This window comes from Culex pipiens, chromosome 3 (genome assembly GCF_016801865.2).
Source record: "Culex pipiens pallens isolate TS chromosome 3, TS_CPP_V2, whole genome shotgun sequence".
Taxonomy (NCBI): Eukaryota; Metazoa; Arthropoda; class Insecta; order Diptera; family Culicidae; genus Culex; species Culex pipiens.
Window position 1 is genome coordinate 142,738,883 of NC_068939.1, and position 25,929 is coordinate 142,764,811.

General features: G+C 38.6%; 1 protein-coding gene across 2 annotated transcripts in view; it reads left to right on the forward strand.

The window, feature by feature from the left end:
• Nucleotides 1-24,179, forward strand: part of LOC120420931 (latrophilin Cirl) — an 80,715-nt gene extending 56,536 nt beyond the window's left edge. The window contains exons 3-4 of one of the 2 annotated variants that reach the window (XM_039584063.2): nucleotides 20,045-22,970; nucleotides 23,038-23,247. In XM_039584063.2, coding sequence (XP_039439997.1) covers nucleotides 20,157-22,970; nucleotides 23,038-23,100 — 2,877 coding nt within the window. In that variant the 5' untranslated portion in view covers nucleotides 20,045-20,156 and the 3' untranslated portion in view covers nucleotides 23,101-23,247. Of the gene's footprint in view, nucleotides 1-20,044 lie in introns of both variants that reach the window. The other variant, XM_039584062.2, reaches the window with a different exon arrangement.
• The last annotated feature ends 1,750 nt before the right edge of the window (nucleotides 24,180-25,929 follow it).

Consider the following 25,929-nt stretch of genomic DNA (forward strand, 5'->3'; position numbering starts at 1 on the left):
TATGGAAAAGTATAGCTGATTTTTTTTTTCAAATAAAATTCGAATTTAAATTTTTGGACCATCCTAAGATGCTTTTCAATGGACTTTCACTTGAAACTCTCTAGATATATTGGCCCGAAAAGCCCAGCCGTTGGTAGTTCCAATCAGCAAACTAATATCGTATTCCTGGCTCTGGCCGAGGTCTCGCACCACTCAACCAAGGTGTCGCAGCAAATGGAGTTTTTTTTTCTTCGTAAGCCCTGGTTACGGTGCGGGGGCAGATCTGTTCGAAACTCCTCGAAATAAATCTTATGAAAAATGGACCCCGTGGCCAGGGCGGCAGACCACCTACTTTCGGCCAACCCAAGACCAACTTTTTGGCCGTTACGGGTGAATCTTTAAGTAGAATTATTGATTTTCACTTAGGGAGTTATAAATTAGCATCTAAACGAAGTTATAAGCACGGTTGCGTCCGAGATTTTGAATTATTAAACCTCCCACCTCCCCACTTCTGCTCGCCAATGACTTCGGACTCGGATCGGTGTGGGGTTAAACGGGTCGTTCCGCCGTCGACGGAACGTGCCCCGTTGTGTTTTTAATTTATACAATTACGCCAATCGTGACGTACTTTACGGACGCCGCGGCTCGTCCGTACCCCTTTCGCCACGGGTTCTTCTCTCTCTCAGCTGGCTGACTATTTCTTCGCTTGAAAATGTCCATCTTGAGAAGCGGGAATCCAGCGCAAATTGCGAAAAAAAATTAGGATATCTGCAAGTCTGAGTTGCGGTGTTCAAGGTTTGTAAGGGAATTTATTCCGAAAATTTTGGAGAAAATTTGAGTGTCTTTAAAAAATACCGTGTTCCGTTTAAATTTTAGTAAAACTCTAATCTTTTGAAAATATTTACAAAATTTCACATAATGAAAGTACGAGTAAAACAAATTCAAATATTTTGTAAATGTTGCTTTAGAGCAATCCTCTCAGATTTCGGTCATCCGATTTTTGTTGTATTTTTTAATCTGGCTGAAACTTTGTTGATGCCTTCGGTATGCCCAAAGAAGCCATTTTGCATTATTAGTTTGTCCATATAATTTTCCATACAAATTTGGCAGTTGAGCAACTCTCTACAAAATCGGCCGATTTCGACCATTTTTATTTTTTGTATTTTTTTTTTATTTGGCTCCAACCTTCCCTATGACCAAATAAGCTATTTTGCGTCATTGGTTCACCCATACAAGTCTCCATACAATTTTGGCTGCTGTCCATACAAAAATGGTATGTAAATATTCAAACAGCTGTAACTTTTGAGTGAATTTTCTGTGAGTGACACCAAGTCTTCGGCAAAGTTGTAGGTATTGTTGAGGACTATTGAGAAAAAATAGGTACACAGAAAAAAAATTGCAGATTTTTTAATCAACTTTTTTTTTTACTAAAATTCAATTTCCCAAAATATTTTTGGAAAAAATCGAAGTTTCATAAATAAAATAAGTTATTTTTTAATCCAAAATTGAATTTGCAATCGAAAAGTACTCTACAGATTTTTTCATAAAGGGCTCCGTTTTCAAGATATAGCCACCGAAAGTTTGATTTTAGCGAAATATTTCCAGTTTTTCAATTTTTAAAAATAGTGATCTTAAGTGACCATTTCTAAAAAAAATTTTTTTGAAAGGTTCAGAAAATTTGCTTTAAATTGTCTAAGAGACATTGAAGATTGGACCTCGGGTTGCTGAGATAGAGCCACTTTAAGAAAAAGAAACGCGAAAATTAAAGTTTTCTAAATCTCACCAAAATAACCCACCATTTTCTAATGACGATATTTCAGCAACTAATGTTCCGTTTATCAATGTTAATACATGAAACATTCGTTTCCGATCTTTTCAAAAAAAATATTTGGATTTTTTTAAATCAAGATTAACATTTTAAAAGCGCCAAACATTGAATATTACGCCCAATTGAAATGCTAGTCTTGATTTAAAAAATTTCCAAAAATATTTTTTTTCAAAAAGATCGGAAAATTTCACGAATTTTTCATGTAATAAAATTGAAAATCGGACCATTATTTGCTGAGATATGGTAATTAAAAAATGGTGAGTTGTTTTGGTGAGATTAAGAAAACTTCAATTTTCGTGTTTCTTTTTCTTAAAGCGGCTCTATCTCAGCAACCCGAGGTCCAATCTTCAATGTCTCTTAGACAATTTTATAGCAAATTTTCTGAACTTTTCAAAAAAATATTTTTAGAAACGGTCACTCATGGTCACTATTTTAAAAAATTGAAAAACTGCAAATATTTCGCTAAAATCAAACTTTCGGTGGCTATATCTTGAAAACGGAGCCCTTTATCAAAAAATCTGTAGAGTACTTTTCGATTGCATATTCAATTTTGCATTAAAAAATAATGTCAAACTTGTTTTTGCATGAAACTTCGATTTTTTCCAAAAATCACTGTTTTTTTAAATCATAACTCGGCGGCAGATTTTTTGACCATGTTTTTCTATGGCTCAAAAGTTGCGGATTTTTGTCACCTAAAACATATCAAAAAATCTCGAAAATAAAAAAAAATACGTATTTTGGGAAATTGAGTTTTAGTGAAAAAAAAAGTTGATTAAAAAATCTCTAATTTTTTTCCGTGTCCAAAAGTCCTCAACCTACAACTTTGCCGAAGACACTAAATTGATCAGAAAATTCACTCAAAAGTTACAGCTGTTTACATACCATTTTGTATGGACAGCAGCCAAAATTGTATGGAGACTTGTATTGATGAACCAATCACACAAAATAGTATATTTGGTCATAGGGAAGGCCCCCACAAAGTTTGAGCCAAATCTAAAAATACAAATAAAATCCATTTCCGGTTTTGGTAGAGAATCGCTCATCACCAAAACTCGATTTGCAAAAAAACACTATTTTTAATTTGTTTTTATTTTTTGATATGTTTTAGGGGACATCAAATACCAACTATTCAGAAATTTCCAGGTTGTTCAATAAATCTTTGACCTAGTTATGAATTTATGAATCGACACTGATTTAAAAAAAAAATCGAAATATATTGGTCGCAAAAATTTTCAACTTCATTTTTCGATGTATAATCAAATTTGCAATCAACAAGTACTGAAATGAAATTTTAATAAAGTGCACCGTTTTCAAGTTATAGCCATTGTGAGAAAACTTTTTTGAAAATATGAGCAGTTTTTTTTTAATTAGCCGATTTCGTAAAGAATTCCTTTTCAGCTCAAATGATAGTTAGATTTGAGTTCTTTTTTAAAGAAATAAGGTAAGGCCGTCCCGGGCAGCCGGTAATAGCAAAATTGATAATATTTCAATAACAAATCCTGTTAAATTAACAAAAAGTGTTATTATTTAATGCTGAAGTTCAACTTCACGAAGAAAAAATAATAACAGTTTCTGATCAAATAACAAAATTTGGTATTGAAGTGATATTATATTGAAAATGTTTAATAACACGCTAATAAGAGGAAATGTAATACATTTCAAAAACTCTCCTAATAACAAAATTTGTTTTTCGTTCGGTATACTGACTTAGAAATAAAATTACCATAAATCGCACAAATGGAAAAGTTTCTAAGTGTCCATAACATAATCTGTTATTATTTTTTCTTTTGTTAAATATGTTTAGATCTTTGGGATAATTTTGACCAATTTCGTCGGGGTCATTATTTTGGCCATGAAATGGGGTCCTTAAGCTAAAATTATTCTAAAAAGTTGAAATTTTAAAAGTTGATTTTTTTAATTATTTGATATACCTCCTAAGGAACTTTGCTAAAATTGGCTAGAACTATGGGATAATTTTGACCAATTTCGTCGGGGTCATTATTTTGGTCATGAATGGGGTCCTTAAGCTAAAATTATTCTAAAAAGTTGAAATTTTGAAAGTTGATTTTTTGAATTATTTGATATACTCCCTAAGGGACTTTTCTAAAATTGGCTAGTACTATGGGATAATTTTGACCAACTTCGTCGGGGTCATTATTTTGGCCATGAAATGGGGTCCTTAAGCTTAAATTATTCTAAAAAGTTGAAATTTTGTAAGTTGATTTTTTTTATTATTTGATATACCCCCTAAGGGATTTTACTAAAATTGGCTAGAACTATGAAATAATTTTGACCAATTTCATCGAGGTCATTTATTTCACCATGAAATGGGGTTTCAAGCTAAAATTAATCCGATAAAATTTACTTTTGAGAGCTAGTTTTTTTTAATTTTGTTATATTCCCTAACGGAATTGATTTATTTATTGAGAATTTTTGAAGTGTGAATAACAAAAACTGTAATTATTTTCACAGAGTCAGGAAGTCTGAACTGACGTTGAAGTTCGAGCTGGAGTGAGACCTCGGAGACTGCATCGGATTCATCTAATTTTCAGCAACTTTAACTTGGAGTCGGAATCTGTGAAGTCGGGTATTTTTGGAGAGCTGAAGTCGTCGTTGACGTCATATCCTGCATCCAGAGTCGGAGTTGTCTTCAAAGTATGGATTCAAAGTCGCTTGGAGGTACCCGACTCTGCAGCCCTGACTAGTACAGAGGAGTTATGGTAACTGCAGGTTTATTTGCAAATTACAAATAAACCAAAACAATAACTTTTTTTGTTATGGAGACATACCAGTTCAATAACATTTTTTGTTATTATGCTGCTCCACCTCTCCGCACAAAATAACAAATCTTGTTATTCCTTCATGATTCCTTCTGTGTTATTGGTGTGTTATTGCAATAACAACATAATAACAGTTTAAGTTATTCTTCGAACAAATCTTTGTTATTGTTTTTTGTTATTTTAACATCTAATCCGATCATCCCAATAACATGTTTCGATCTTCTCACAATATCAAAAAATGACCTTCCCAAGTTATTTCCGTCTGCTCGGGGTTGCAAATATTTTTCAAAGTTTATGTCGCCCCCCTTCAAAGTCGGCCGAGGGACAAAATATTTGCAATGGATGATTGGCATTTTTTTATAAATTTGATTTAATAACATTATATTTTGGACTTACAGCTAAATGAGTGACAAAAAAACGTCATTATTCAGGTATCTAAGTAATTATTGACTTGATTTCCATTGGAATAATATTTTTATTTCGTAAAATTTATAAGTTAGAATTATATTAAATTTAAAAAACCGAACTTTATTTTTAAAAAAGGTCCTAAATAAATGACTTTGCACCTTTTGAAGTATTTGGCTGACCATACAAAAATTTATTAATTTTTGATTTTTTTTGTGCATAACCATTTCTTGTATTGAAAAGCATACTTAAAAAATTCAGATCGCAATTTAAATTTATGTTTAGATCTCACTAGGTTTTTTGGCCAAATTTTCCCTAGTTTCTGTTTAATTGCATTTGAAGAACCTTCTGTTACCAAGCGGTGATTGAAAAGGAAATAGTTGCAAGGAACACCAAATCTCTATGCACACAAGTTGTTAATTTGTTATTTCGGTAAATAAAATGAATTGAAAAAAATTAAATTTATTTTATCAAAATGAAAGGAAACAGATTCTTTGCTCATTTTGAAATATCTTGCATAAGTCAGTCCTCACTTGCAATGGAACCGCGCTCCCCCTCTCTTTCTCAAGCTTTAAAAGTTCAGGCAAAATCCATTTTCTCACGTCCGCCAAAAAGTTAATCTTTCACTTATTCAATAGCGAGCTTAATTGTCTGTTTTGCGCGAATGCTGTTGTTGTTGTTGTTGCTCCAGGCCCTGGGTTGTATGGATTTGTATAGACGACCCAACGACAGGGCCTTCCCTCTCTGTCTCCCCCATCAGCGTGTATAAATTATTCATCCTGATTACTCTTTAACTCAATCGACATTTGACACCGAAAGGCAGCCAGCAGCCCCAGCAGAGTCATGGCAACGGCAAAATAACGAACGATGGGCGCTTCTGCCGGGGCTGCGAAATGAACCTGGGGGACTTGAAGGCTTGAGGAGGGTAGTCGGTCATTGTAGTAACAGTGAAAGCTGTGGTTGTGTAATTTTTGGACTGCTAAATGGCAACGGATTTGCAGCAGTTTGGGGGGAAAATGTCCACAATTGGTTGATTTAGATGAATTTTCGATTGCGATTGCTATCTTACTGGGAACTTTGGAAACCTTAGACCGATATTCACCAAAATTTAAACTTCTGTTTAAATTTTAGAATTTTTTTTATGAAAACTAATAAATGACCAAAAATCAGACTGGGTTTAATGGGCAACATAAAAAAAATCGTTTCCCTTTAAAATTAGACATTGGCAAATCACAAAAAAACATCTTTTCTACCTTAAAATTGCTGTAATTTTTTACCAACACAGAAAACAAAAGATGGTAATATTCATCAGGAAATGGTGATAGATTTTGTGGCAAAAAAATGATTAATTTTACCCCAAAAAATGATGAACTTTCATCAGTTTTTGATGAATATTCGTCAGGTTCACATTTTTACACATTTTTTATGTAATATTACTCAAAAAAAGAGGTGATATTCAACCTACCAAATTTTCAACATTCCAAAATTCAACTTTATTTTCTGTGAAGTTAGATTTTTTGAACACCATTTTCACAACCTCAATGTGACTATTTTCTTCATTGTTGCCAACTTTAGAGACTTAAAAAAAAAACATATTCGTTAAACAATAAATACAGGGAATTTCAGAGTGATGTTACCAATTTTCGTTGACTGTGATTGATGGTTTCACCATAAGTTAAAATGATAAGTCTGAGAAAAATGCCTATTCAAAGTTGTTCCTGGAATTCTTGGAAATTGCTAGCAAAATGATTAAATTACATTCATGAAATACGTTATTCATAGCCTAATTATCAATACTAAAGAATTTTATTATTTATTGCTGCTTCTCTCTTAAATAGTGAAATTGGATATATTCTATTTCTTCATAATTAATCAACATTTTCCCTGGAAAGCAAACGTTATGCAAACATATAAACTGAACGTGGAAAATGGGATTCTCTCTGTTTATGGGTTTCCTCCCATTCGCTATCAATCCACAAGAAGAATTCTTCCCATTAGTTGATCATCATTGAAGCTATGGCAAAATTAATTGATTTTACTTCTATCGAGAGTCATCAGTTGCTGTAAAAAAATGTTAATGTATCAGATCCTTTTTTTTTTTGTTTTTTTTTTTTTTTTTTTTTTTTTTATTTGAAAGGGAGCGGCCGTGGCTGACTGGTTACGGTGTTCGCTTTGTAAGCGAATGGTTTTCGGTTCGATGCCCATCTGCTCCCAGCGAGAAAGTTAAGAACACATCAATTTGAAATAATGAATGTGAACGAAAAATCAAAGTCGCTCGAGGCGGGGTTCGATCCTCCGTCCTTTGGATTGGTAAGCAAAAATGCTAACCACTAGGCCATGACGACTTTGTAAGCTTGTAACTTTAATTATGTCCCGGGCATTCGTGGAAATACAATTTCCCATCCCAGAGGGTCCCGGAGTACCAAACCTTCTTAGCATGGTGTAATGTAATTTGTGTAATTTGCATAAATCAATCATCAATCGAATGCATCATTTTTGAAAAACTCAAATTTTATTTGAAGCCGTCAACGCAGTTAAGGGGTTACATACATGTAAATCGGCAAAAAAGTTGGAGGTTGGTTTGAGCACACACCTCAACTTTTTTTTTTTAATCTGTTTTCAGGGCATTAAAATATCAATTTTTATAATAATTTTTATAAACTTCAAAATTTCGGTGAAGACTTATTAAAACCGATCCCGTGTACATGACGAAGGCCGATTTTCAAAACGTTTATTAAAAAAAAGATAAAATTTATGTGTTTTTCATAGAAAAAATCGACAGTTTTTCATTTTTGTATTTAAAAAAAGCCAATTTCAAGAATCGGGCTTCGTCATGCACACGGGTTATGTCTTGAGAGTCTTCACCCCAAATTCAACCAATTCGGTTCATCCCATCTCGAGGTATTGTGGCACTTTGCGCATGACAAAATTTTGAGCTTAAATTGTCTGTAACTCAGTTTAATCATGATATATCTTAAACTTTCAGGAGTGATTGAAAATCATGATTTTGGTGGATTTAATAAATTTTCCCCTCTTAAAAAGATTTGTGTAGCTATTTATAATGGAATCTCTTGACCGACCTAGACCTTCGTTGAAGGTAACGTCAATATATTTTTTTCTTAAGGGGTTACATACATGTAGAAAATCACAAAATTTCATATTACAGAAAATTTATTAAATCAACTTAAAAGATGATTTTCAATCACTCCTGAAAGTTTCATGAAGATATTTTATGATTAAAGTAAGTTACAGACGATTTAAGCTGAAAATTTTGCCATGCGCAAAGCGAACTGTCAAACTTTGCGAGCGTTTTTCTCTGAACACCGAGTTGATTTACGGGTGCCACGATATCTCGAGATGGGATAGACCAAATTGGCTGAAATTTGGGGTGAAGACTCGCAAGACATATCCCGTGTGCATGACGAAGCCCGATTTTGAAATTTTGCATTTAAAAAAAATACAAAAATCAAAAACATTCGATTTTTTATATGAAAAACATAAAAATATTTTTATCTTTTTTAAAAATAAACTTTTTGAAAATCGGCCTTCGTCATGCACACGGGACCGGTTTAATGAGTCTTCACCAAAATTTTGAGCCGATTTGGTCAAGGCAGTGTTGAGATATCGTGGCACCCGTTTTTTTTAAACTGCTGATTTACATGCATGTAACCCCTTAAACTTGTCAAATTTGAATCGTGTTTTATTCAAGATTTTGCTTTATTTAATTGTGCAAGTCATATGGAAAATCAGCCAAACTACACCCAAAGGAAAAATATATCTCAAAATCTGCAACATTGGATTTGCTGCAGAAAATGTCATATTTTATAACATTTTTTGCAGCAAGCCCGTAGATCATTTTTGCCCGCGTGTAAAAATTTCAGCGATCTGCAGCTCTCACCAACACATATAAAGCTGGCCCGTCCCCGAGCAACACTCCAAAGAGAAGTATATGTTGGTGCTCTTTCACTCACTTTTCATCAAGCGTCCATGGCGCGGTGGTAGCGTGTCGGATCAATAACCAAGAAGTTGGTGGTTCAATCCTCGTTCTGCTAAGTGTTTTTTTTGTGAAATACAACCAAAAATCCGTCGGTAATGTCGATAATTGTCGGTAACGGGCAAAAATGTCATACTCCTATATCGCAAAAAATGCATGAGGACAGATTTCATGCAGATTCTGATATACTTTCATGCCGCCATGCATCACAATCTTGCGACTGCCAGTTGGGTGTAACAATACGTTGAAGCTTTCGGTACGATATGTCCATGTATCCTTCCTCCCCGACAGATTCTGTGAAATGTGTTCCGTTCTTGGAATCCTCTCTGCGGTAAACGCAACGCAGTAGGACTGGCCGCTACAATTTTCGTATGCTACTTTTTCTGGTGAACTGCTCATATTTGAATAAATTTTAAAATCCGACGATTTTTTTTTAAATTGTGTGGAATCAAAAGTGTTGAAGTGTTCAAAGTATAAAATAAAACGTTACTTAATCCACCCTTAGGTGGTTGTTGCCTTCCTCATATTTAGAGGGTAATGCTATCCAAAATAGTTACACAAGGGCGGACCTTTCAGTGTTCTATCAACTTGATTCATTATTCATACCATCAGATTGGGGAGTCAGATCTTCATAATTCAGGGCACTTATGTGCTTGTCAGATCTGCAATCTACTGAACTCTTTGGAAAGGTCTTTTGATCACCTATCCAACGACAGTCTCAAAAATGTTCATAAATAACACTTAAGTGCGCATAACTTTTCATAGGGTTGTCAGATCTTCAATCTTTTGAACTCTTTGGAAAGGTCTTTTGATCACCTATCTATCTACAGGGCGCATGATAGATCCGGACAACGTTTTCATCGAAATATATGAGATCCGGCCTCTAAAAAGTGCATAAATAACACTTAAGTGCGCATAACTTTCGATAGGGTTGTCAGATCTTCAAACTTTTGAACTCGTTGGAAAGGTCTTTCAAATACCTTTCTAAAAATGTATAACATGACCGGGTTTCTTACAAAAACCCCCTTTTAACAAAGTTCCGGACTTTTGTTAGAATCGTTTTTTTAGCATATTTTTTGAAGTAATTTACTAAACTTTATAATTTTCAATAGCGACTTATTGGACCCCAAGACGGATCGAATGCGACCAAAACGGGCAAAATCGGTTCAGCCAGTGCCGAGATAATCCAGTGCAATTTTTTTATCAGCATCCCACCACACACACAGACATTTGCTCAGAATTTGATTCTGAGTCGATAAGTATACATGAAGGTGGGTCAAGGAGGTCAAATTAAGAATTTCGTTTTTCGAGTGATTTTATAGCCTTTCCCGTGCATTGTCCCAAAGTTTGGTTGAATTTGGTTGCCAGAGGTCCGAGTTATAATTATAAATGTTTACGGTAGTGGAGCATGCACGTGTGTCAAACGCGTTCTGACCTGAATTTCCTTGGGCCAGTTGTCGCACTTACAGCCATTTTCAGGGTGTGCCCAGATAGCAAGACAAGATTCAAATTTTTTTTGTATGAAGAATTTGGGGATCCGCGAAGGTCAAGGCATAGTGAGCTGCACAAAATGGCGTTCTTGACTTAGTTTGGCCCAAAATGCACTTGCGGCAAGATAGCACGACAACGACGAAATGCTTACTCATAATTCATGTATCAAAAGGGATTTTGTAAAAATAATTTTCTCCTTATTTACATAATCTCAAAATTTTATTTAACACACATTTTCAGAGTTTCTTTGAAAAAGACCTTTAAACATATGAAACACAATAACTTGCAGGACTTTAAACAAAAAAAAAATACTCAGGAATTTATTATGAATTAGTCAAATTAAACATTGTGAAATCAATTCAATTGTTATCTCGAATATGCATGTTTAAATTATTGAATCTGTTGTATTATAATTCTAGAGTTTTTTTTAAATGTCTTGTCAAAAAAAATACCAAGAACTGAAAAAATATTGAAACTTTATCAATACCACGCTGATTCACGGTATGCAAGAACTCCCATAGTCGACCTAAAATTAATTTTCTAATCGAAAAAGGTTTTTGTTTTTTAACAGAACTATTTTCAAAAAGTGCTCGAAAGTGGCAGCTGCTCCTGAAAATCTCGAATCTCAATTCTTCCGATACCTTGCGAAAGAAAGAAGAGAGACTCGTTCCCTTTCGATATTTTCATCGCTGGATGGTTATGGAGTATTGAGACTTGATGGTGGATCGCTTTCATCATTTTGATTTTTTTCCTACCAGATTCGTTGGTGGTATGGATGTCCCAACGCTTTCGTATCGATGTTCTTTTTGCTTTCTTCCTCAGTTTAGCCTCCAACAGAAGTGTGTGTGTGCGTGTATTAGATTCCATCTAACGATGTCAGTGTCTCGAATTGAGATGCCAAACTCGGCAGGCCGAACAAAAGACTAACCGCGCTGGTTATAATAATAATAATAACAATAAATGTGGGACCAACGAGGAGTGTGGAGGGGTTCTACTCTTTGTGGAACATCTTTTGGGTCGTACGAACAACACCAAGGAGCGTGAATATATGTGAAGTTCGCGAAGTAATGATACTCGACGCTTCCTAAACATTTGCAAATTGGCATTTAGAATGAATGGAAGGAGATCTCCCCACTCCACGCTTCTTTGAGTCCGGAACAAGTCAATTCGTTGCTCGGCCTCGATGAATGACCGGATTGGGGTACTAATTTGGCGATTGTTGATATTCCAACCAGCCAACAAGTCTCTCTTCAAGGAGGGAGGAGAGCTCAAGTGGGTGCCCCAAGTTCGTGGGGTATGGGGTGTCTTGGGAACGAATGAATTAAGAGATTATTTTCCGAAGCTAAAAACGGCGAAATGAGTGTTTTTACAGCTGGAACGAGGAAGAAAAGATGGTGCTGCCGAGGGGTTTAATTTGCGAAATTAATTCAAATCGAAGGGTTCTCTTGAGGCTCCCTCTGAAGTGTGAATGTTAAACGAAGGATTTCGGAACAGGGCAATTATGGTATTACTTTGAGTCTGAATTAGGTGCTCAAATTGCTAATTTGCAATGAAATGGCAAAAATCTTCAAATCTGCAACTTGTTCCTCAGTGTTAAGTTCGATCGAAATTTCAAACCTTCATTATCGACTAATTTTCAAGCTTCTAATAGACCTGCCCATTTCAGCTCAAATTTGAATTTCAAATATTAGCCGTTGCACTCAATCCCGATAAAGCCAAACCTATCCGACTAAGTGACGCAACCAATGTATCATGATTCATTTGCCTGCACCGTTTTAGATTTGCCTTCTGCTCCAAGCTGCTGCTGCCCCTATACAAAAGACCAATTAGTAGATCAATTAAGAACTCAATGCTTGGAAACTGGTATCGGAGCAGCAATTTTCCTATCAATTATCCTCGAATGGAACTCCGAGAAGAAGCGTCGTGCACTCCGATTCCAGTTGCAATCCGCATCCAATATCTTGGCAACCATTTTCTCCACTTTCCTTTTATCGTTATACCGGGAAACCATCGTCATGGAATATCGCAATCGCCGCACTATCCCCGACCCTAATCCTGGGACATGCTTTTTTAGTAGAGTGCACTTTTATCGCTTTGCACCACTGCGCACACCGGTTTGAAAAGCGAACACACTACCGGGCCGGGGTGTCATGTTTGATTTGGACCTCCTCTTGCCTCCTTTTACTTTCTTGTCGTAGATATTTCTAGTTTCGGGTTTCCACACGGAAAGCAAGCGTTAAGTCTATAAACATTTGTTTAAATAATGATAATAATATTGATAGTTACTTTATTTGGCAACGGCATACTATAAGTCAGTCTATTTCAGTCAGTCAATAATTTGAAAATTCAATCCAGACTCGATTATGAAGGCATCCCTCATGTTTGAAAATTATACAAAACCGATAATTGAACATAATGATTCGCTTTTACTTCCATCTTAAGATTTTCTTCTGGGTTTTCAACCGACTGCAAATTTTAACATCTATGTCGTAAAATCCCCATCCCTGATTGGTTAGGAAAATGTAAACATTACCTGATTGGTTGAGATAGCGACATCTACAGATGAGAAATCAAATAAAAAAAACAAATTATTCGCTCTACAGCATTGCCTTGGCGTTCTCGATTGCGAGATTCCTACTCGAAACTAGGTGTCCGAAGGTTTGATTGTTGAGGCAATTGCAAACCTCTTTTTACACCTTAGTTTCCATCCACCCCAGGATTCGAACAGGCGACCTTTGGATTGTTAGTCCAACTGCCTACCAGCGACTCCACCAGGACGGACCCAGGAAGACGACTCCTACACCTGGACTGCACAGAAAAAAAAATCATGGTAATATTACATCTGGGAAGGGGTACATCTTTTATGTCAGAAAAAAGGTGTAATTTTACCTCTGGAAATGTGTAATTTTACCACTTTTCTGGTGTAATGTCACTTTTTCTGTCTAAATTGAGGTAAAATTACATCATAAAAGAGGTAATATTCAACCTTCCAAAATTACAGCTTCCAAATTTACATTATTTTTTTCTGTGTGAGCTAACGACCTAACCTTTTTAGGTTAGTCCGGGGCCAACATTTACTTCCCGTCCGACGGAAGGCGTGATCAGACAAATCTCGTCTCAAAATTTGCCACCGCGACCTTCTGGGATCGAACCCAGGCCGACTGGGTGAGAGGCAACCACGCTTACCCCTACACCACGGTCCCGTTGATGAGAATTAACCCTAAATAAGGATCGTGTACAACTGTTGGTTGGCTCTCAACCAATCTAATGGTCTTATTTTAAATGAGTGTAATAACTCATCTTTTGAGTTATCTTTAAGGTTGGCTTGAGATTGAGAAAATTTGTTAATACTTTTTTCAAGAAAGCATGGCGCTACACAGCAAAAAATCCGATGGTAAAATCGCATGCAAAAGCATGCACATCACCTTCGTCAAAATAAACACTTAATATTACACACTGCATGTACAATTTTTGCAACACACAAAAAAAGTTGCAACCGACAGGATTCAAACCCAGCACCAACAGTAAGGACTGGCGCCTAAGCCCACTCGGCCATCAGACCGATAAAAATATGAAAGGATAAAAGCATATATGAGCTTGACATTTCGGTCAAGTAGGTTTCCCATACTGATGGGCTACATGTTTCAGGGTGTAAAATCACATAAAATTGCATAAAATAATGCAATATTTATTTTACACCCAGGCCTTTTACACGCAGCTGGATTACTACTTTTTTAGCTGTGTACAGTCCCACATATTCGGAACGGTCAATGTTCAAAAAATCATAGCAAATCGATAATTGAACTTAATGATTCGTTTTTACCTTCAATTGAAAGCTTTTCTTGTGATCTTTCGAATGCTGTATCGAACATCTGCAAATTTTAACTTTTATATGAAGTTTTTGGGTGCTCTCCCCATTCAAGCCTTCGGACTCCTAGGTTCGAGCAGAAACTTGCAATAGAGACCACAAAAGACCCGGGGGTCGTTAATGTGGATGGTTTGATTTTGATTTGATGAAGTTTTTGAAGAATTACTTACCCTTGAAATCCACAAATTCGGAACACTTTTTTCTTACGAATAATCTAATCTAATCTAATCTAATCAGACCCTAGCGCAGCCAATCTTTCGAAGGGATCCTGGAGAGTGCCTTAGGTTAGATGACGCCTAGCACTCTTCTTGTCATTTATTAACATTTGTAGTGCGTCATTGCATTGAAATGCATTGAAACATCACAAGCGTTAAAGCGGCCAGGCCTACTGCGTAAAGCCGTATCGCAGAGATGACTCGTAATTGGGTTGAGTTTGAGCACTGAGTGTTCGAACAACAACACAATTCTGAATCGACAGGGGAGGAAGAAGCGTGAGGACACACCACCATACGCTCCGAGTTTTTTGGTTGTATTCGTTGGGAGCACCATGCTAAGAAGGTTTGGTACTCCGGGACCCTCTGGGATGGGACATTGTATTTCCACGAATGCCCTGGACACTATTTGCCGTGGTTATAGCGCCACAACTCGCTCTCTGTAACAGTATTCCTAATTCCAGTCCACACTCATCAAGTCGTCATGGCCTAGTGGTTAGCATTTTTGCTTACCAATCCAAATGACGGAGGATCGAACCCCGCCTCGAGCGACTTTGATTTTTCGTTCATATTCACCATTTCAAATTTATGTGTTCTTAACTTTCTCGTTGGGAGCAGATGGGAATCGAACCCAGAACCATTCGCTTACAAAGCGAACACCGTAACCAGTCAGCCACGGCCGCTCCCCAATTTATTATTTTTTTCAGAGTTTGATAATTAAGTAAACTAGTTTTGATTAAATCCCCGATGAATAAAAAAAAGTAAACATTCGAGGAACGGAATTTTTATATTAAAACATGTTTTTCTTGTGAGCCAGCCCATTTCTCATTTATTTATTTGGATTGACTCCAGCATATCAATAAGATAGTTGATTTGAAATTCGTCTAAGACATAGATTTGACATTTATTATGCAATGAAAAACGAAACTATTGGCACTACGCCCCCCGGGGCATGGCCTTCCTCTAACGTGGGATTTCTGCTCCAGCGCCTCTGACGAGACAGGAGAAACCGGGACCGACGTTTTACTTCACCATCCGATAGAAGCTCAGTGGATAAGGCGGGAATCGAACCCGCGTCTTATAGCATCATCGGGATCGGCAGCCGAAGCCGCTACCCCTGCGCCACGAGACCCAATGTTGGCCCCGGACTAACCTAAAAAGGTTAGGTCGTTAGCTCACACAGAAAAAAATAATGTAAATTTGGAAGCTGTAATTTTGGAAGGTTGAATATTACCTCTTTTATGATGTAATTTTACCTCAATTTAGACAGAAAAAGTGACATTACACCAGAAAAGTGGTAAAATTACACATTTCCAGAGGTAAAATTACACCTTTTTTCTGACATAAAAGATGTACCCCTTCCCAGATGTAATATTACCATGATTTTTTTTTCTGTGCAGTCCAGGTGTAGGAGTCGTCTTCCTGGGTCCGTCCTGGTGGAGTCGCTGGTAGGCAGTTGGACTAACAATCCAAAGGTCGCCTGTTCGAATCCTGGGGTGGATGGAAACTAAGGTGTAAAAAGAGGTTTGCAATTGCCTCAACAATCAAACCTTCGGACACCTAGTTTCGAGTAGGAATCTCGCAATCGAGAACGCCAAGGCAATGCTGTAGAGCGAATAATTTGTTTTTTTTTATTTGATTTCAATATTATTTCCAAATAATTGATTAAACAAGATGAGGTGCCAAGGAAATAAAAAAACTTGACGTTACGTTTTACCAAGACAACGTTTTGTGTTACATTAAAGATACTTTTCAGCTTTATTAAATAGCCCACTTTCACGTGTTTCTCTTTTATTAACTTTATTTCTATTAATCGGAAGGTTGAATATGTTGTAATTTTAACTCAATTTAGACTGAAAAAGTGGCATTATACCAGAAAAGTGGTAAAATTACACATTTTCAGAGGTAAAATTACGCATTTTGCTGACATAAAAGTTCTACCCCTTCCCAGATCAAATACTACCATGATTTGTTTTATTGTGTACTGATCCTAATTTAACTTCAAAAGTAAATTTATGAAAATAATATATCTAAATATTATAAGGATTTGCCTATTCCATTAAAAAAACTTCAAAGCTCTGCTTAAAAAAATACCGCTCATTTTGCTTAGTGAGCAAAAATGAGCGCGAGCGCGAGCAATGAGCATTTTCGCTCATAAAATAAATGAGCAAACGTGAGCTAGCTCGCGTAGCGCTCTTCCTCACGAATGAGCGCTAAAAATCGCAACACTGATAACGTCATGATTCGAATTCCCGGACGCTTCGAAACCCGGACACTTCGTCTTGTTTTATCAATTATTTGGATACAAGTCCGCATTATGAATGTCAAAACTGTGTTATTTGATGAATTCCAACATCAACTTTCATTTAAAGTTTGTTTGAACGCTGTAGTTAATGCCAAAACAATTATATACAATAAAATTATAAGTTTACCAAAAATGTGAAACATTTCACTTGAAATATTTCATAGGCGTTCGAAGCACCGCGAAGGCAAAGCAGAAATTTATGGTTTCGATTTCCTTAAATTCTAGCAAATTTTTATATAAACTATCGATTGTTTTAATGTTAACAGCTTATTTGAGATCTAAAGAATACCGTTCACTAAGATTTCAGTCCAAATTTGTGCGATTCATAATTGAAAACGAGTGTCCGGAATTCGAAGCAAAAGAGTCCGGAATTCGAATCAGCTTTTATCAGTGTTCGGGATTCGAAGCACAACAAGTCATTTTAATTTTAAAATTGTGATGAAAAATTGTTAGAAAAGACATGTTTTGCTTGCATTCTCATGAAACTGACTGTTTATACTACGTCCTTATGATATTTCTACATTTCCAACTTATTACATGATTTTTTGACAGCTATAACAAAAATGATACGCTACTAAGTGTCCGGATTTCGAATCATGACGTTATTAGACCATTTTTGAGCATCCTGTATCTTTTTCAAGGTATGATCACACATTCTTCTCGAAAGTTTTAGCAAATTTTCTCAATTTGAACGCTAATGTATCAGTTTTTCAGTTGGCAGAAAATGAAAATAACAAAAATAAAAAATCACATAGCAAAAAGTTGGGTTTCCCATACAAAAATTAAATGCTATGGAAAGCCGGGTCTACTCCGGTCGCTCTCAAATTTTAGCAACTCCCCTAAAAAAACAGTACGATTCGAAAAAGAATTGTCCGACTGGGCCCAACATTGCACTGGAATTTTCTTGGCCGCAAGACTTAAAGCCATGCAAATGAAAGTTGATTTGTTAGGCTTTTGGGGAAAAATTGTTTGAAGTTTTTCAACTGCAATAACTTTATATTTTAACCTATACTTTTTTGGGTACTGAAATGTCGCGTCCAAGAGAGGTTGAAAAGGCGCGGAGTAATGATTTTTTTTTATTTCGGGTTTGCAGAAATCGTAAAAAATACAATCAAATGCCAAACAAAATAAAATATTGGTGAAAATATTTCTGCAATGGAACCTTCAATCCAATTTTGCTATATGAGATAAAAAAACCATATTACAAAGTTTTCCTGCAGAATTAACGAAAAAATCAAAACAAAAACAGTTTTAGCCAAACACTTTTTCAAAGGTTTATTTAACAGTTTATTTAAAATAAATTGAAAACACTCAACCCGCGGTGGTTGGTCACTTTTTTGATTGACTCTTTTTTAGTTTGAACCCCGTTGGTTGGTCAAAGTCAAACTAAAAGGTGACGAACTGTCACTTTTTACTCGGCGCCCACGCACACTATGAAAACAAACGTTTGGTAGTCTGTGTGAACTCCGTGTAAAAAGGATGTAAAACTGCGGGTGTTCGTTTGATAACACTCTATCTTATTTTTTCGGTGCTGCGTGATGAAAGCAATCATTTGAATGCAATCAAACGAACGAGCTCTGCGCGAAGGAGACAAAGAGAGAGTTGGTGAGAGTTAAATGTCTGTGGGAGAGTGACTTTGCGTTGCGCTCATTTTTTCGTGTGTTAACGGACGAAAGCAGAATGTCAAAGTTAGGTTTACGAATTGAAAGAATGTTCTCAAATCGTGGACCTGAAAAAAAAAAAAAACAAAACAAAAGCAGTCTGTAACACGTCACAAATTTTCTTGTGATTTTATAGCTTTTTCTCTATATGGTAGGAAAAACAAAACATTTAAAATATTTTTAAATTAAATTTGTCAAATCTAGAGTTTTTTTGTTGAAAAGGTCCTACAAGCTATTGTTTTATGTATGTTTATAGGACCTTATCAAAAAAGTTTTGAATATTGTTTGTCCTTGCTATTATGACAACACATGACGTTCTCTAAAATATATCAAAAACAGTTTTTTGTGTTTTTGCGCTCATATTTCTTTGTTTTCAACAGTTAAATAAAAAAAATATGTTTTTTTTTGTGGTGTATAGATATTGTCAAATCTGGAAAAATTATTATTGAGCAATTCCAGCCAAAACAGTAATTTTTTAGGTACTTTTTTCTCGACATGTTATTCTAGGCATATATAAGCCATTTTTGTGTATATGGAGCCAGTTACACTCGATAATAACATTTGAGAAGGGTGTAAGTTTATTAAATATTTTTGTATTTCGTAATTTAAATATTGCTATATCTCGAAGCCGTTGCATCGTATCAAAAAGTGGTCAAAGACAAACTTGTAGGAAATTTGACGGGCTTTCCGAAAAAAATACACTGAAAGAAAAAAACACTCCACTTTTATGAGATTTTTTGATTTTAAAGTTTAAAAGTCAAATTTGAAGGTGAGCCCACGATTTTTTTTCGTTCAAATTTTTTGTGAAAATAGCCTAAGATGTTACAAAAAGACTCACGAAAAATGCAGGATGGAGCAACTCACCTAAAAAAATACAAAAATCATTTACTGAAACTGTTTTTTTGAAAAGTGCTCTAAAGGTCTAAAATTTCCTAATCTGAGTACGGGAATCGATTCTCCAGACAATTTTACATAAAAGTCTCCATATTGACCATTGTCTTAAGTCCAATCCTTGTGAAGTTACAGCGGTTTTAAAAATAAAAATGTTGAAAAAATAGGTTTTTTGATGGTTTTTGGCAATTTCTATATGACAGACTTGATTTTTCAGTCTCGAAAATATTTTTACCGGAAAGCTCGTCCAATTTCCCATAAGTTTGTCTTTGACCACATTTCACCTCATACGGAAAATTGTGCCTGGAAACCTTCACGGTATTCCCAAAAAAGTTTTGTTGTTAGGTGTTTTTGGTGTACGAATTTAGAAACTGTGAAAAATTATATCTAGATTACTTTTTCAAAACAACCAATGCGCCATGGGTTTCCTATGTACATACGAACTTTTGAAAAAGTAAGCGAGATATATTTTTTCCTACTGCCTGTTATTCAACCAAATCATGCGTCATCACGCAAATATACCAACAAATTTTTAAATTAACCTTCACTAAATCCCTCCGTGTACCGCACCACATTGCATCGATCACGAATTTTAACGACTTTCCCCCCTTTTTCTCCAATCTTTTCCAGATAATTCGCAATCACCGGTACAGCAGCAGCAGTAGTGCGCACCACCAGCTGCACTATTCGACGACTAAACTCGCCAATTGGATTAGCTGCACCAGAACCAACAGTGAATGATATGCTGGACAGAAGCAGCAGCAGCATTTGCTCGATTGAACGGGAATTACCAAATTCGAGTGAACCGAGCGACGACGACGCCACAATGGAAACTAGCAGCAATAGTAGCAACAATCGTAGTTTTAGTAGATGGATTAGCAGAAGGAGGAAGCGGTTTCGGGTCTCGGGGTGGAGTTGGGTGGCGTTGCTGGTGCTGCTGGTGAGCACGCTGCCGGCGCTCAACGTTGCCCTGGCGCCCAAGTACGAGACGGCGTACGCTTGCGAGGGGAAGACGCTGATGATTGAGTGCGAGGGCGGGGATTTGATCAACTTGATACGGGCGAATTATGGGCGGTTCTCGATCACGATCTGCAACGACCACGGGAACGTGGACTGGAGCGTGAACTGCATGTCGCCGAAGAGTTTGCGGGTGCTGCACTCGAAGTGCGCCCAGAAGCAGAACTGCTCGGTGCTGGCGTCGACGAACATGTTCGGGGATCCGTGTCCGGGGACGCACAAGTATCTGGAGGCGCACTATCAGTGCGTATCGGCGGCGTCGTCCTCGACGACGACGAACCGGCCGAGTCCGCCGTGGCTGAAGACGTCGCAGCCGATCGTGTGGAGCACGAGCACGGTGCGGAATCCGGTGTTGAGCAAGCTGAACTTTTCGGATCCGTTGGCTGGGTTCGGGGTGTCGTCTGCGACGACGATGGCTGCTGTGACAGAGGGGACGGCTACGGCGGTGAGGGTTAAACCGACGGCGCCGTACAAGCAGCAAACGTTGACGGCGGATGGCGCGGGTCAGCAGACGTTTCGGAACAAGGGTTTCGATAACAAGAGCGTGAACGATGATCTGGCGATCATCAAAACGATCAGCGATGCGGCGAACGGGAAGAAGGTGAGCGGAGTGCACCCGGAGGATGACGAGGATTTCGGCGAGGACGAGGACTTTTTCCCAACGCAAACGGCAGTATTATCGGGCGTGAACCGCGACGGGGGAAGCATTAGCAGTAAGAAGAGTGACAATGACGTCGGTGGGAGTAATAGTATTAGTGGTAATAGTATCGATAGTGGTAGCAATAGTGGTAATAGCGTAAGCAATGTGTTGGATGTGAGTCATGCGTGCGGTGCGACGACGGCGCGCAACTTGTTTTGGAATGTGACGCGCGTGGGGGAAGCGAACGTGCAGCCGTGCCCGGGCGGTGCGACGGGGATCGCCAAGTGGCGGTGCGTAGCGATAGCTTCGTTGACGGCGGAGCAGCGGGCGCACCTGCTGCACGAGCAGCAGCAACAATCATTACTAGAGGATAGCAACAAAAGTGATATTAGTTTTAGTAGTAATCTTAGCGGTAAGCAGGCTGGTGGAACATGGTACTCGTACCAGCCCGATCTGACCCAGTGCAGGAGTCTGTGGCTGAACAATCTGGAGGTGCGCGTCAACCAGCAGGAGTCGTCGCTGTTGTCGATCGCGAACGATTTGTCGCAGGTGACGAGCAGCAAGGCGTTGTACGGCGGAGACATGCTGGTCGCGACCAAGATCATCCAGACGGTGTCGCAGCGGATGCACTTTGACATTGAGACGCTGCCCGATCAGCGCCAGCGGGAAGCGCTCGTGTACGAGCTGTTGAACAGCGTCGTCAAGACGGGCAGCAACCTGCTCGATCAGTCGCAGCACGCGAGCTGGCTCGATTTGAGCGTGGAGGACCAGATGAGGGTGGCGACTTCGCTGCTCACGGGCTTGGAGGACAATGCATTTTTGCTCGCGGACACGATATTGCGCGAGCGCCACGTTGTCCAGAAGGTGAAGAACATTCTGCTTTCGATTCGCGTCCTCGAGACGCGCAACTTTGTCAAGAACGAAGTCTTTCCCGACTCGAGCCAGGAGCGGTGGCAGGTCAGTCAGGACCAGATCGAGCTTCCGAAAGCCGCGCTGATTGAGAACAGCGAGGGTGGTTTGGTGAGGATCGTGTTTGTGGCGTTTGACCGGCTCGAGCAGATCTTGCGACCTCAGTCGGGGAACATCCATCACCCGCGCGATCTCGCCAACAACAAGCTGGATGACGAGGGTAAGGTCGACTCGGTGCCGCGCCAGCGACTGCTCAACAGCAAGGTCATCTCGGCCAGCCTGGGCAAGGGACGCCACATCCAGCTCTCCCAGCCGATCCGGATGATCTTGCGTCATCTGCGCACCAAGAACGTCTCCAACCCGACGTGCGTGTTCTGGAACTACATCGACCACGCGTGGTCCGAGGACGGTTGCCACGTCGAGTACTCGAACGCAACGCACACCGTCTGCACCTGCAACCACCTCACCAACTTTGCCCTGCTTGTGGACTCCATCGACGAGACGCAGCTCTCGCTGCTCTCCATCATCGACGACGACATCAAAATCCTGATTTACATCAGCATCGCCATCTGCATCGTAATCGTCGTAATCGCTCTGTTTGCACTCAAACTCTTCAACGGAGTCTTCTCCAAAGTCCGCGGAGGAGGCGGCGCAGCCGCCCGCAACCACCAAACCGCCAACAACAACGCGGCCGCAGATCTACACCTGCCGAACCACCTGCAGCATCACGGGCTCGTGCCCCAGCACCACCCCGATCTGGACATTCACGGCCATCACCACGTGGCCGCCCAGTACATGCCCGCCGAAGGTGGCCACCTCATGGGACGCGGTGGCATCCACAACCACCACAACAACAACAACCTGGTCACGACCACGTTCAACAACCTAGCCGGAGGCGGCGGTGGCATCCCCGGCGGAGGCCCCCTCGGCGGCTACGAAACCGCCACCCACCACCGGCTGGCCGCCCAGGAGCAGCGCATCAACAACAATGTAAATGTCACCAACGCCCTCACCTCCTACCGTGCTAATAATAATCAAATCAATCTATTACGTGCAGCAAATCAGCAGCCGCAGCAAGCAACTGTTACTACCTTACAAACCACATCATCAACATCTATAATGGGTGCGGTCGCGGCAGGTAGTGCGTCCAACAGCAGCAGCAGCGGTAGCAGCGGTGGCGCCGAAATGGCCGTCTACAACCTGACCTGTGCCGAGACGGGCACGGGGACGACCACGGCGGCCACGTCCACGTCGTCCGCGAGCAGTATACCGCTGCTGCACCACCACCATCACACGCACCTGCACCACCATCTGCACCAGCATCATCACGGCGGAGGAGGAGGTGGAGACGGGCTGGTTGTCGGATTGGCGGCCGGCGGACGGGGCAGCATCGGTGGCGGGTCGATCGGAAGCAGCGGTAAGCGGAAGCTGTAGGGGCATTTCTCTCCAACTCTTTCGTTTCGTTTTTCGTTCCGTTTCGTTTGTTTCGTTTCGTTTGCCTTTTGTTCGTTACGAAGAGGGCCTTGCGTGTGTACAGAATATCCCCTCAGAAGTGGAAGTGTATGTTTTCAAAAGCTCAAAAAACAGAATGAGAAATCGAGAGAGTGAGTGTGAAAATAGGATACAATTTCAAGTGGTGGCGGCGTCCGCAATTTCCGTCTTGCACGAAGGGCTGCTAAATCACGCGCGCGCCGCGCTGGTGAATTGTTGAAATATCTTGCAATTGGGGCTTTTCCCCCCCATATCCCTATTATGTGTGTGTGGTGTGTGTGTGAGCGCTTGGCGGGATACGGATTCTGGCGTGAGTTATGTGGTCCGGTCCACCCCGGTACGAAGCATGGTGGCGAATGCATTTGTTAGGCGTAAAAAGAGAGTCCGCTAAAAGTGTGATGGAAGAAATGTGTTTAGGAGTCGAGAAATTTTATATTTTACCAACTAAACAAAACAACTGTAGCGACGTAAGCTTGTGCATAGGAATTTATTATTTTAATTGAAAAAAATATGAAATTTTGTGGTAGACACAGAAACTACTAATACGAGATCACATGTTCTAGGTAGTTGAAATTGAAGATCTAGTAACTGCGCGCTATCCTTACATCTCCAGAAGAATGATAATTTTATTTTATTTTGTGTTTAAGGCTGTAAAAATTTGATTTTTGTATAATAAAATTATTTTAAAAGCTAAATTTGAATTGATGGTTTTATGCGTTTTCTTTCTTTTATTCGAATTGTCCATTGGAGCACTCACATTATTATTTTATCACAGCGCAAACAATTGTCCCATCCGAAATATCATGCAACTGCAATTATCACAATCCTACTTTCATCTCAGGAAAAAAAACTCACCTCAGATTGTGGCCGACTCTCGTTTCAAAAACTGTTTTTTCGCCAAATTCTCATGTTTAGTGATTCTCCATGAAATCGGTTGTTTTTTCTTTTGTTTTAATTTTTGTGTTTTTTAATCCGTCTGAAACTCTTTTGGTGCCTTCGGTAAAAGGCTTTCTACTCAGAAATTTACTAACACATTCAAAGTATGTTTACATGGTAGCTGAACGTAGATTTCCTATCTCTTTCTAGCAAAAGTTTTTTGTCAAGCGACTTCTAGCTGTCTTTTTTTACTGACCGCTCGATCATTGTTTGCATCAGGACACTGTGACGAGAAGTTCGTCATTTTTGGGTTAATTTTTTTTCACTGGGCCTAGAAAGTTCTGTGCCGAAAGAAGTCATTTTGCATCATTTGTTTGTCCATATAATTTTACATACAAATTTGGCAGCTGTACATACAAAAATGATGTATGTAATTTCAAAAATCTGTATCTTTTGAAGGATTTTTTTTGATCAATTTGGTGTCTTCGGCAAAGTTGTAGGTACGGATAAGGACAACACTTAAAAAAATTACAAAATCTGAAAATCTTTGACCGAGTTATAAATTTTTGAATCAATACTACATTTTTCAAATCATCGAAATGTCGATTGCAAAAAGTTTTCAACTTCATTTTTCTATGTAAAATCTAATTTTCAATCAAAAAGTACTATGGTGAAATTTTCATTAAATGCACTGTTTTCAAGTTATAGTAATTTTTTGGTACCTTTTTTGAAAATAGTCTCAGTTATTTTTTTCAATTAGTGCCCTGCCGTTCTACGCATGATTGTCCCATGTTCAAAAAAGTGCAACTGAGAAAAACGCGATTGAAATTTTTCGATCGATTTCTGTATTTCTACGCATAATTGTCTCGTGGGTTCCTATTCGCCCTATCTGTCCCTAATCGCCCCAGTTAGCAGTTTATCACCCTTATTTGTGATTATCTTGCTATACAGCTGGTAAACAAGACATAATGCTTAGTAAAACTGATGATTCCGTGTAAGAAAATACTTGGTGGGACAATTATGCGTAGAAGTTCAACGATGGGACAAACAGACTTGGTGTTGTTTTTAATGAGTTTCCCAACAAAGTACCAGATTTTATGTGTTTTTCTTAAAGTACGCATCCGACTAAACTTAAAAATGGCATAAAGTCAAAATCGTCAAAAACTGACATGGGACAGTTATGCGTAGAACGGCAGTGCCCACTTTTGAAAAAAAAAACAATTTTGAAAATCTGAGATTTTTTTTATATTTTGCTTTTATGAACTTTGTTGATACGACTCTTAGTTGCTGAGATATTGCCATGCAAAGTTTTAAAAATAGGAAAAGCAACAAAATATCCGATTTTCAATGTTAAAATATGAAACATTCGAAAATAATATTTTCAAAAATTTTAAACCAAGACTTACATTTCAAAAGGGACAAACATTCAATATTACGCTCTTTTGAAATGTTTAACTTGATTTAAAAATAAAACAGTGTTATCTAATAAGTCCTCATTGTCAACTCGTTTTGACTCGGAAACTGTTGAAAAAAAAGATCTTTTGTGAAATTTCCTAATCTCTATCTCTAGCTTTTATATTTC